We start from the raw sequence: 13518 nt of genomic DNA, 5'->3' as shown, positions 1-13518 counted from the left end.
GCCAAACTTCGCTAGGAGAGTCTTTGTGTAAGCTTCCTGATTAATAAAGATGCCTTCGGGTCCCTGTCTTATGTTTAAACCAAGGAAAAAGTTAATAGGACCCATAGAGCTCATTTCAAACTTAGTCTCCATCAACTTTCTGAATTCAGCTGTTAAGCTGGGATTCGTGGAGCCAAAGATGATGTCATCGACATAAATTTGAACTATCATAAGGTGGTTACCTTCCTTTTTGCGAAAGAAGGTTGGGTCAACCGAACCTTGTTTGAATTTAGACATCTTTAAAAATTTTGTAAGCGTTTCATACCAGGCTCTCGGAGCTTGTTTGAGACCGTACACCGCTTTATCCAGAATATAGCAATGGTTTGGATACTTTTCGTTCACGAACCCAGGAGGTTGCTCCACATACACAGTTTCTTCGAGTTCTCCATTGAGAAATGCACATTTGACGTCCATTTGGAAAACTTCAAAGTTTTTGTGAGCAACATAAGCCAGAAATATTCTAACAGATTCTAGCCTGGCTACTGGAGCGAAAGTCTCTTCATAGTCTATCCCTTCCTCCTGACAGTATCCCTTGACCACCAGACGAGCCTTGTTCCTTATTACATTACCTTCCTTGTCCATTTTGTTCCTAAAAACCCATTTGAGACCAACAACCGAAGCATCTGGAGGAGTTGGAATGAGGCGCCAGACTTTGTTCCTTTCAAATTCGTTTAGTTCGTCTTGCATTGCTTGCACCCAATCAGAGTGATCGAGGGCAGTGTTAACTGTCTTCGGTTCAACTTTTGATACGAATGAGTTAAACATACAAAACTCAACCTTTGAAAATAAGGATGTTTGTTTTGCCTTCAGTTGTGATCGGGTCAGAACTTTTTTAGATACATCTCCAACTACTTGAGAGATAGGATGATCTCTGGTCCATTTGGTAAGAGGAGGGTAATTTGGATCAAAGGTTGGGTCTAGTTCAGCATTGATGATTTCTTCTGGCTCAGATTGGCTATCGTAATCAAGCATCATATCATCATGCTCCCCCTCGATTGATGTGCTTTGAGAACTTTGAGGTTCAGGGGTTTCTTGTGGTGCTGAGCTTTCAGGCGTTGAAGCACCTTCGGTTGGAGTAGTAGAATTAGGCTCCCCCTGGACTTGTGAGCTTGGCTCCCCCTCGACATGAGAACTTGGCTCCCCCTCGACTGAAGCACTGTTGGATGGAGAGTCATCAGTAGTCGATCCTCCTTCATGCATTCTTCTTGCAGCGTCTTCGACAATCTTCTTCATGTGATCAACTTTGTTGTCTGCTGCACCCGCTTCTGAGAGAGAAGCTTTCTCCGGTTCGTCAAAGAGTTCCAGAAATTTATCATATAAGTTAGCGATCGAGACTGTGACTTGGCCAGTTTGAGGAAAGATTTCCCCAGCGGTGTCTTCTTTGGCCTGTAGCTTCTTGACATAGCTATCGTCAAAGGTCACGTAGTATGTCTCTTCAATTCTTCTCGAACGCTTGTTTAGGACCCTGTACGCCTTGGATGTGAGCGAGTAACCCAGAAAAATTCCCTCGTCGGCTTTGACATCAAACTTGTTGCGGTGTTCTTTAGAGTTAAAGATGAAACACCTTGAGCCGAACACGTGGAAAAATTTTACATTGGGCTTTCTGTTGTTTAATATCTCATATGGTGTGAGCGTGAATCGCTTGTTGAGATAGGACCTGTTCTGTGTAAAACAAGCAGCAGAAATAGCGTCAGCCCAAAAATAAAGAGGTAAGGAAGCGAAACTTAGCATAGTTCGGGCAGCTTCACACAAAGATCGGTTTCGTCTTTCGACTATTCCGTTCTGTTGTGGTGTGTAGGGAGCTGAGAAATTGTGACTAATTCCCTTTTCTGCAAGAAACTCTTCAAACTCCCTGTTCTTGAATTCAAGACCATTGTCGCTCCTGATATTGCGAACGACCTTCTTGAGCTGGACTTCAATTTGCTTGATAAACTCTTTCAGCTTTTGAGTCGCTTCAGATTTGAGCTTTAGAAAGAATACCCATGTAAATCGTGAAAAGTCATCAACGATAACAAGAATATACTTGCTACCACCGATGCTTTCGATAGATGAAGGACCACACAAATCGATATGAAGTAATTCGAGTGGTTCAACAACTTTTGTGTTGATTACAGATGGGTGACTTTGACGACTTTGCTTCCCCATTTCACATGCAGCACACAAATGCTCTCTGTCGAACTTGAGCAATGGAAGACCCCTAACATGACCTCCAGTGACAAGTCGGTTGATATCTTTAAAGTTGAGATGAGAGAGTCTTCGGTGCCACAACCAGCTTTCGTCGGATTGAGCTTTTGATAACAGGCATATGGCTGGGTTTCCTTTGATAGGTTTCATGTTTAGAGGAAACATTTCACCCTTTCGCTCTGACTTGAGAATCACTTTCTTTGTCTTTTTCTCTATGATTTCAGAACCTTCATCATCGAATGAGACTTTGAGACCTGTACCTCCAACAAGCTGAGATACACTGATGAGGTTATGTTGGAGTCCTTCCACATAAGCCACCTTCCTTATAGTGAAGTCTCCATTTGTTATCATTCCGTATCCCTTTATGGTGCCGAAAGAATTATTTCCAAACTTGACGTTGCCACCATTTGCAAGAGATCTGTATTCCCTGAGCTCCTCTTTCCTCCCTGTTATGTGACGCGAGCAGCCACTATCGATGTACCATTCTTCGTCGAACTGCTCGTCACTAATAACCTGCAAAAATTAAGCAGATTTAGGAACCCAAAGTTTCTTGGGTCCACGTGAGCTTTTCATGGGAACGGGAACAGTAAGAGAGACGTCAACTAGATATGTTCGTTTTATTAGAGTCGTTTCATCTTTCTTTTTAATGGTAAAAACTTTTATTTTGTTAGGATTGGGTGCGTTCGGTTTGGACTCTGGTTTGGATTCATTGACCTTCTGCTTGTCCTTCTGTACAGCTGACGGATGAGAACGGACAGAATTTGCTTTAGAGCAAGATGGAGATGAATTGGTAGAAGAATTAGAAGAAGCAGAGGAAGTGGGTTTAGATGGAGATGGCTTCTTGACTAGAGACTCTAGGTGACCCTTTTGCTTTTGATCATTGGAGGGACTGACCTTAGAGTTTTGTTCTCTTTTGACTTCAGAACCGAACCTTTGCTTTCGGTTGGAATTGTCTTGTGAACCGAACCTTTGCTTTCGGTTGAAGTCCGTCTTGGAACCGAACCTTTGCCTTCGGTTGGTATTATCTTGTGAACCGAACCTTGGCTTTCGGTTGTTGTGAGATTCAGGCTTTCCTACAGGATTGTTTTCATACTTCAGATTCTTGTCTTGGTGTGAGAAGTATGCATTCTGAGATTGCCAGAATTGTTTCCTTTCCGAAATGTTCTTCCTGTATCGTTGGTTCCTTTCTATCTTCTTATTCCTTATCTGCCTTGGTTGATGATGAACATTCGCTTTCGTTTTTGGTTTCTCCTTGGCTGGTTCCTTTTGAACTGTAGGAGTTTTGCTTTGAGCCGAGGGAGCAGAGGGAATGTCTGAAGAAGTTCCACTTTGAGCTGAGGGAGTGGAGGGAATGTCTGAAGAAGTTCCACTTTGAGCTGAGGGAGTGGAGGGAATGTCTGAATTTGCCGAACGATCATCCTCCTGAGGAATATCTTTCGTACCATTGGTGCTTGGCTCACTGAAATTATCAGGCTTATTCAAGGGTTCAGGTATGTATCTCCCTTTTCTCATCCAGGAGGTTCTTTCAGATAGGCCAACGGTTTCGTTTCCATTATCTATTGGAGCTTCCCAGAAGTACTCATCATAGCCATCAGCATTGTCTTCGTTTACAATATCTGTGAGCTCAGCTGTTTGATGTTCGGTTACTCCAGTCACCTTGTATACTTGATTCAGAGTGGTCCTGACCTTTTGATATACAACTGCTTTCTCAATTAAAATCGGGGACTTTTGTTGGGACAAACGAGCGAACTCCACTGAATTTTCAGAAATAAGATTCTTGTGGTTTTCAGGTTCGTTTTTAATAAATTCCGAGCAGTCAACCGTGTCCTCTACAGAAATTTCACTCATGTTTTCGTCCTCGTCGAGCTCAGATGCATTTTCAACATCAATTTTGTTTTCTGAGCTAACGTTGGCGTTTAAAGAGTCAAATTTTTGTAGGGTTTCGGTTCTCAGTTTAAGTCTATCATTTTCATCCAAAAGATTTTTAAGCATGTCCTTGTGGTCCTTGGATTTAATGAAGGACTCAATTTTGTCCAGTCCATACATGTAGGTCGGATTGACATCATCAGACGATATCACACTCTCACAATTATAGGCTTCGGCATCGATTTCATCCTCCTTAAACTCTAGGAAGGGCAAAATCATGCGATGGATCTTTTGGCCTATTTCACAATCTAAGTGAAGCTGAGTAATATTAGTATATAGACGTTTAGCAATTAAACAAAAAACATTTCGTTGTTTCAACAATTTCAAATTATCTCTTTGCAAATAAATGTTTTCGTCTTTAACTTTAACTAATTCCGACTCCTTTAACTCGATCCACATTCTCCGCTCCTCACTCTTCGACGCCACCCTGCTTAATTGATCGGTTAGGTTAGAATTGGTGACTCGAGTCTGAGTTAAGCTACTATCTAGATGAGAAATTCTTGTATTAACATTTTTTAGTTCTTTCTCATATGAGGATGGTGGTACTTTAGATGAAATAAAAACAGATTGTACCTTCTTTATCAATTCATCGAGCTCATTGAACTGCTGGCTCAGTGGTTTGGCCGTAAAGCACATGTCCTCCTGCACCTTCGGTCCATCGCTTCCACCATCGGTGTTGTATCCCCTCATTTGAGATACGTCAGTCACCATGAAGCATCTTCCTCCACTGCTTTCCTCCTTAGCCACATAAGCCTTTCCATGGGTAGGCTTCCTCACTTCATCGTCTTCTGAGTCGGTAGACCAAACTTCCGTGCTACCGAACTCGTCATCATTAACCGAACCCTGCACAATAAGAGCATTAATAGAAGGGTTAGCGGTAGACTTCTTCTTTTTCAACTCATCCAGTCTCTTCTGTAACACAGCTTCCTCATCATTTCCATCGTCTTTTTCAGCCATCTTCTTAAGGACACAGTCCTTAGCATAGTGGTTTTTCCCACCACAGTAGAAACAGCTTACTCCGGAATCGCCATCCACCTTCGGTTCTTTCTTGGGCTCCTCAGCCTTCGGTTCATTGTTCACCTTTTCAGAGCTGTAACTCCCCTGCCAGTTTCGGTTTTTGTTGCTGGGGAATCTCTTCTTTATGAACCTCTTGGGATTGGACACCATCATGGCATAATCCTCAGACGTGAGGTCACATTCCTCCAAGTTGAGGTCTTCATCCTCCATCACAGCTTTACTTTTAGATAGGAGGGCCAACGAACCAAGACTTGAAACGACGTTCTTCTCTTGCAGCACAATCTTCTCCTGGGACTTGAGAATACCCACCAGTTTCGCCAAAGAGTATGATTTAAACTGCTCATGGGCTTTGACTGTGGAAACCACTGCTCTCCATTCAGACCTTAATCCATTCAAGAAAGTAACCTTTTGTTCGATAAGCTTCCTTTCAATATCGTGTTTGATCATCTTGCTGAGAAGATGATTGAAGCGATCGAACGTCTGGGTCACCGATTCTTCGACCCCTTGCCTGAATTCTCCAAACTCAGATAGAAGCAAGGTTTGGATAGAATGTTCAAGATCCTCGTCTGTAGAATACAGTTCACGAAGTCTATCCCATACTTCCTTTGCCGTCGTACATGAGCTAACCAATCTGAATGTGTCGGACTGAAGGGCGAATCTGATCAACCTTAACGCCTTAATATTACACTGGAATTTGTCCTTTTCATCTTGTGCAATATCCTTCACATCCTTCAGCAGATCGTTGTACTCCTTTTGCGTCTTAATGATTCTGGACGTTGCTGAATGAGAAAACGGTCCATTGATGATAGCTTCCCATATGAGGTACCCATTATCCTCCGATCCAATCACGTAGTCTTCGAAGTGATGCGCCCATACTTCATAGTCATGGGTGTATAAGATTGGAATCTTTGTCGTCGAACCGATGCTGTTGGAAATATTAATAGGATTTGATTGCGTCTCGTCCATTATGATCGTAAAAACCTGTTCAAAGATCAGACTTGTAATAACTCAGATTAGGGCAAAACAATAAATATCAAGATACGTCAATAATGAGATGACGGCTCAATAAATATTATTAATTGCGGAAAAACCCTAATGGAAATCTTTTTCACAGTAAAGATGTGTATCGATTACACAGCCTCCTGCTCTGATACCAATTGATGGGATTAAAATAACCTTTAATCAATGAAGATCGATTAGATCTTGAACAAGTATATAAATATAAAACAGTAAGAACTCAATAAAAAGAACAAGACAAGATTGAATCAAACGAGTCGAATGATTAAAACAAAATCCTCAGAAGAGCTCGATTAAGAACATCAACTGTAGAGGATTGGTAGGTTACAAGAACGATTAAAGAAACCTTGAAATTACTATCGTTAAGCTCTCTATCGTTATTCTCTAAATCGTTAACCTAATATGCATGCAAGCATTAACTTATATACAATACATAAAAGGCTCTCGGTTGGACAGGCCCAAACCGGAGTGTACATGGCTAAACTATCGAGCCCAAAAGACGCAACATCAAAATGATCTTCAGCCCAACAAAGACTATTGTCGATCAACTTGCTAATGTTGACAACTCAATTTCTTGAAAAGAAAACAGTCATCCCACTGACGAAGGGGAAAAGGACACTATCGCCACCATCATCTTGTTGAAGAAACTAGCCAGGCCAAACCCAAGCATATACACTAAGGTCCCGTTTGATAGTTGTTGTTTAGGAAAGTGCTCTGTGAGAAAGTGCTGTCTGAGAAAGTTTTCCGACTGGGAAAGAAACAATGTTTGATTGTACATCTGACTGATTGTGCTAAATAATGAAAAATAACCATATTACCTTGTTGTTCTATACTGTGATGGATGGAGTTGTTGAATAATTTTAAAAACATACAAACTGCCATAAAAAATCAAAATTACACAATAACCATTTAAAAATGCTAATACAAATTGTCATACAAAGTAATTAAACATAAATCAATTTAAATCCAAATAGAATGTTGATTAAGTTGTTTTTAGTTTATTGTTTTTCAAGTTGATGTTACATTGTTATTCTTTATAACCATTTTAGTTTATTTTTTTATAACCCAACGTGTTATTCTTAACCCGGTTATGTCTGATAATGGTGGAATGGATGTGATTTTTAAAATAAATTAAGATGGTGGTGGTATTGTTCAAAAAATAAAATGAATTAAAAAAACTAACTAAAAGAAATTAATAATTCAATAAAGTAATATTTATTTATATATAAATATTATATATTATAAATAATATTTTTTTATATATAATAATTCCAAAAAAAAAATTAAAAAAATAATAATCCAAGAAAGAAAGATGCGAGGTTTGGGCTATAATTGTTTTTTCGCCCATTTCCGCCAGAAAAATATGGTTTTGTAGCTTTTTAAGAAAAACATATTTTACCGGAAAATACATTTTTTTGTGCAAATCAAAGAGTCTTTCCAGTCTGTTCAACCAGAAAGATCTGTTTTGACCTGAAAATATATCTAAACGAGGCCTAAGCCAAACATGGCCTTAGAAACTTTTTTTTTTATTTTTTTATGAAGACAAAAAAAAAAAGGTTAATTCAAAGAAGAATCACTTACACTAGTGATTTATATGGGAAAAGAGAAAAAATAAACAAAAAACAAAAAATGGAGATATAGCCAAGGCCAAACCAAAAACACTACTTTGTCATCAAAGTAACAAAAAGTAGCTACAATCATCATTACACGGTACCCCTATAGTAAATGCATCCAAGAAAGAAGGAGTGAAAGTATGAAACACATTCCTAGACGAGAACTGCAACATAAACTATAACTAAAGGACACACAATGAACCGGAAGAAACCATTAAATATCTCAACTGCAAATGTAAAATTGAAAATAAGTTTAAAATCTACAGAAAAACCAAAGCAAGATCACAACTTATTAATATCAAGCAAATTAAACCATAGGATACTAGAAGTTAAATTCCTAAATCATCCCCATCTCCAAAAAAGTATACTATTTCCACTTGGAAGACAACTGGAACTACCAATCAACATCTAGAGGGGAATACTTGATTTACCTGCGAACCACTGATTCAGAGAAATGATTCACTGGCAAAAGCTTGCTGCTAAAGTGATCAATAAAAAGAAATAAACTTTGCCGCAACAAATGTTCTTGAATGCCTTTTTCTTCAGTTTCCACTTAATGAGGGATATATAAGGCTTTTGGTATATATTTTAATTTGTTCTGCAGAAACAGGAGAAGTGTTCCATTCTTCCCTTGAATGCACATAGCGAGATCATTTGGATCCTCGATGCCTTTGAAAGCGATCCCACACGTGTACTAAATTCAAAGATATTTTCAAGCTTTCTGTTATTCTTGCAAGATCAAGAGTTAGGCCTACGAAGTGGAATTTCATTTTGAAGGAGTTATAAATGGGGTTCAGAATATATATATAGACTGTTTACTGTAATGCTACTCAAAATTTCGATCTACGTACTATAGGACTAGCTTAGATCAAGTGTGCAGATAATTTCCCTTATATAGAAGAAGGATTATTGATTCTATGGCTGAATACTTGGTGGTAGACGCTTGGAGAAATCAAGATCAGTTTCAGTTTGAATAAAACCGTTCTAATTCACGAGGTGATCTAAATGAATGAAAGGTTTGGAGTTGAGTGGTGTTGGTAGTATTTTGCAGTTCCAAAGGCATTCCCGGCTGCGACAAGCTGATACTGTTTGATTGCCCAAATTGATCAAATGATGAAGCTTCTTCAGGCCAGTTGGAAGGCCAAGAACTTGTTGACAGAAGAGAGAAAGCATGCCTGACATCTCCAGATAGCATGGAATTAGGAGTTGCATCGATACCTGTTACAGTTTACCAAGGAAAAAACAGTTTATCATTATATTCATCATGTAATTAAGTGATACACGGAACTCAAGAACCCATGTGGATGAAGCTCGATCTTTATTCTTTCGTGTAGTGAGGAAATAAATAATCATGGATTTGAACTTCTGGATGAAGGAAGGAAATATTATAATTGCATGTTTTAGAACAATCCAAAATAGAAAGCTTGGCATTATTTCCGTACGTAGGTATATCATTTTGTCCCTTCTCTCATTAACGTGTAAAATCCCATACTTCCATCCAATGTAATTAAATGATTATTAGTGAAGAAAGTTGTTAGGTCAAGATTAGATTGAACAACAAGGTAGTACCAGAGGTCTCTGAAACTGAAACATATGGTAAAAAATCAAATATTTTTTTTTTCAGAAAAAAAGGAGAAAGCCAGAAAATCTGAAAAAGTTTGCGAGAAAACTGCCGATTCAGACTCATATTACTGGCAACATTATTACAATACGGAACTGGATCTTAATGGTATGCTTCATATTCAAAGGTTGTAATTAATGACAACAATTCATCTATGTTCATAAGTTGCGTACATACCATTATGACTCATGCTCCTAGGCATAAATCTCTCAGAACCGAAGTGTAAGGCACCATTGGGTGGCAAGACATCAACCCCTCCGCCTTTTGCAAGACCCAGGAAAGACTCTTCCCCTTTAAAGTCGCAAGAACTTTCAGGTGGTGCTGAATCACGACGAGGTATTGAAGCCCTATTTAGAAGGAAATTCATCTGTGGCCTTCTATCTGTAAGTTAGAACAACAATATCGAAAGATCTGAGTGAAGATGAATGAAACAAATCTTACATTCATCATTTGTGCGAAGTCCAGTGTTAATGAAAATTGGTGCTACTAGATATTTTTCTGGTTTCGAGGAATACCAGATGACATTGAAGAGGACAGCCGTGTGGAGCTGAATTGGATCTCTTCTGACTGTGGCCTGCGCCGCCTTGCATTGTGTGCAGAAAGGCGTCGACGACAGCTTCGCTTTCTATCATCAAACTCTGACAGATCATGGAACCTGCAAGATCATCATCATATAGATCGATTTATTATTTAGGTTTTAGAATAAGTAAATATATGAATTACTTGATTAATGAATGTAACTTTCCTGCTACATTGTTGACAAAATCGACGTTCCATCCCAGCTACAATGACTTTTGGGCTTTTGGAATGATTTGCACAGATCCTATGCCGGCGATGGTAGTCTTTGGAAGATGAAAGGTCAAGGTTGCATCCTTCGACTTGACAACGTGGGGACTGAGAGCTTAGGTAAGATGCTCTAGATCTCTTTATCATGGGAGACGAGGTAGGAAACAAGGAGACAGAGGTTGTAGCCGTCTTGCTACTACTGATAGAAGTGCTTGCATGCCTTCCAAGCTTTAAACCAATCATGGCTTCACCGGATAACACTGATGCTTCTTCTACCATGTTAGAGAAGCTCCCATTCTCCCCTATCCAAGAAGAATCATCCTTGTCTAAGAAATCTCTTGGTAAATCATCAAACCCTCTAAAAGTACTCTTGATTGTCTCTTTAGACGAAGAATCTGCAGAAGCTGAGAAGGAGAAATCCACATTATCGACGACGACATTTTCTTGGCTTTCATGGCTGGAAAATTGCAAATTCTTGGCAACTTCAATCTCCTTGCTGCTGTACATGGCTAAGTTTTCCCAGTCCCATTCTGAAGGAGTATTCAAGTTCCAGTCCATGAGAGAAACAAACCTCACCAATAATATCGAAATGCTAAGAGTTCCATTTTTAAACACTGAATCCAGCCTGTCATGAAGTACGTACAAGTTTCTTTATACACGAAAAAGGATACCAGATTACATGTTTCGTTATGTAATAATTATGAGATAAACTAACCTTCAGCTGGAGATCATGGAATGATCCAAGATTACTGGAAGTCTTTTATTTGAGCATTGAAATATAAAGGTAGGTGGAAAATAGATTTGGTCTTCCCTTCAAAACAACAAAAAAAAGATAGTTTCCTCCTGAGGCAAGAAGAGACCCGGACAATATATGAAAATGCTGATGAAAACACCATATGAGAAAGCTAGCAATCATATAAAAACAGCATGCACCAACAGACAGCAGTGTCCCCACTCTTGTATTAAAGAAGTTGCTTTCGGCTCATTAGTCGCTCTATCAGTTACATCACCAAAAAAATAACAAAGGGTGCACGTAACTCGTTTTTAGGTTCGAGTTTTGGATTAGCCGATAAATCTAATTAGTTTTTTGTTGTTAGAAAGTGAAGAAGATCAGGCATATATTCATATTCAAGAGGAGAAGTATTATTAAATTCTCTTTTGTGGAATCACAACCTTTCATCTATATTAAGTAGATATACTTCGCTCCTATTTATAAACGAGTATCAGCTCTAATCAACTAACCACCACTATCAGTAGCTAGACCTCATCGGTCATTGAGATACCAACTACTAGCTTGACATGCTAACTAGTGCCCATAAGTAAATGATCAAGATGTGTGTGTGTGTGTGTGAGAGAGAGAGAGAGAGAGAGAGAGAGAGAGAGAGAGAGAGAGAGAGAGAGAGAGAGAGAGAGAGAGAGAGAGAGAGAGAGAGAGAGAGAGAGGTAATGTTCCTTTAATATTTCTTGACAAAATGATTCAGACTCTCAGGAGTATAAAGGACTCAAATGTACAACTAAACTAACTGTAGTTCTAACTTAATTATGATTGAGTTAACTACTAACCTTACTCTTAGCTATTAGCCATCTCTAACTGACTAACTGAATCTCTATGTTAACATCCCCCTCAAGTGTATCATTGGGAAGAATCAAAAGCTTTGTATGAAATAGTTGAAATTCAAAGTCGGTCGGTAAACCTTTGGTAAGAATATATGCAAATCAAGAGTCTCTATGAACACATCGAACCACAAAAGTGTTGTTTAAAAATATATATGCAAATCAGGATATGTTTGCATCTTTGATGAAAAATGTGATTTGTTGCAAGATACATATCCCAAATATTATACACCAACGTGTTGTTGAACTAGATAATGAAAACTTGAATTCACGAAGTATAGAAATAAACCATCTAATCTGTAGCGGTATGCGCAAGAGAACGATACCCAACTTTCATACTAGATCTTGCAAGTGTGTTTTGTTTCTTGGAACTCCAACTAACAAGATTTAGACAAAGAAAACACAATAAGCATTTGTAGGTCGGTGATACGTAATATTGCTACACCTATTAGTTTACCAACTATTTAACTAACTATTACGATTTAAGGCAGCGTATCCTCTCGAAAATAATATAACACTAACAGTCGGGTATCGATCATAGCGAATAAATTTAATTAACTAATTTAAGTACTATAAATTAACCTAAAAACAAGCAAAAGCTTAATTGTTTTTTTGCAAGTTCAGACAAACTTAATCTCTTAACTAACGATTTCAATCAATTACTAAAAACTCTTCCATTTAGTTTGAATCCACTTCTCCTCTATAGTTAGTTATTAATTATGGATTATTAATGTTGGTTATCTAATATTATTTTATTAGCAATTTAAGTCTAAATTTACAAATGTTTTCAATAATTCATGTAAAACTATGTATGATCATATACTAACAAACACAAAATTAATTATAAGATGTAGATAAACTATGCAAGATTGATCTAAATAAACACAATTTTGGTCATAATTTATATTGTCCAGCACAACTAAATTAGTTACTTTTATCACTTATCTAAGATTGGGTTGATCCTAGCTCTAACAATTTAATGGTCACTAAACTATTAGGTAACAAGTTCATGTAATTTAATGTTCAATAAACTACACAGAACCTGAATTCAAGCAATCAAAATAGCAAATATTAACATGCTACGTAGAGATAATCAAGCACAAACTCATAACCAACAATTAAAATCCATAATTCATTAAACTAAAACATAGAGTTTAAGCTTCATCTAGCTAAACGGAAGCAACTGGATTTTGCTACTCATGACTGATAACACAAACACAAATCCAATAATAAAAGACATAATCATAGTGTACCAAACTAGGATGATGAATTTGATCTTCAATCTCTCGATCTTCAGTTAAATCTCCTTACTAGAATGTTTACTCTTTGTTTTTTCTGAACAATTCTTCTCCAGAAATCTCTCTGAAAATCTTCCAAGCCTCCTCAAACTGTGAAAGTGAATGAGTATTTATAGTTTTGGGAATTTTCACACTTCACGACGTGAACAAGGATTTCATGTCGTGTATTTGAGATAAATCCTTATCGGGAAAGGACTCTGACTTCCCGTGCACTTATCTTCTAGAACACTCACTCCATGTCGTGATTACGAAGGCCATGTTGTGATTTGAGCTTTTCATAGGGCTTTTTCTTCTTTTAATTCTTCAATTCTCCAAAATTCCACTTCTTATCAATTATGGTCCTTATTCTTCAAGATTGTTCCTTTTGGCTGAAAAATATAATTTAATCTCATAGGTATCATAT

General features: G+C 38.0%; 1 protein-coding gene across 1 annotated transcript; it reads right to left on the bottom strand.

The window, feature by feature from the left end:
* Positions 1-6492: 6492 nt before the first annotated feature.
* LOC145070193 (squamosa promoter-binding-like protein 3) lies at positions 6493-11566 on the bottom strand. The gene is made up of 5 exons (XM_079017136.1): positions 10919-11566; positions 10167-10828; positions 9933-10076; positions 9595-9798; positions 6493-9014 (listed from the first exon to the last, which is right to left on the bottom strand). The coding sequence occupies exons 2-5, from the start codon at positions 10759-10761 to the stop codon at positions 8761-8763; spliced, it is 1197 nt and encodes a 398-aa protein (XP_078873262.1). The 5' UTR covers positions 10762-10828; positions 10919-11566; the 3' UTR covers positions 6493-8760.
* Positions 11567-13518: the final 1952 nt, after the last annotated feature.

Source organism: Lactuca serriola, chromosome 8 (genome assembly GCF_051521515.1).
Source record: "Lactuca serriola cultivar US96UC23 chromosome 8, Lser_US96UC23_V15, whole genome shotgun sequence".
In the NCBI taxonomy this organism is placed as follows: domain Eukaryota; kingdom Viridiplantae; phylum Streptophyta; class Magnoliopsida; order Asterales; family Asteraceae; genus Lactuca; species Lactuca serriola.
This window is presented reverse-complemented; position numbering and strand designations above follow the sequence as displayed.

What these genes read in the sequence shown, in the direction of transcription:
- LOC145070193 (XM_079017136.1), bottom strand. Translation starts at nt 10,761, where the DNA reads ATGGACTGGAACTTGAATACTCCTTCAGAATGGGACTGGGAAAACTTA. An exon ending in GTCCTCTTCAATGTCATCTG is followed by an intron (nt 9,799 to 9,932) that starts GTATTCCTCGAA and finishes TCTAACTTACAG; the next exon opens with ATAGAAGGCCACAGATGAAT. An exon ending in TAGGAGCATGAGTCATAATG is followed by an intron (nt 9,015 to 9,594) that starts GTATGTACGCAA and finishes AAACTGTAACAG; the next exon opens with GTATCGATGCAACTCCTAAT.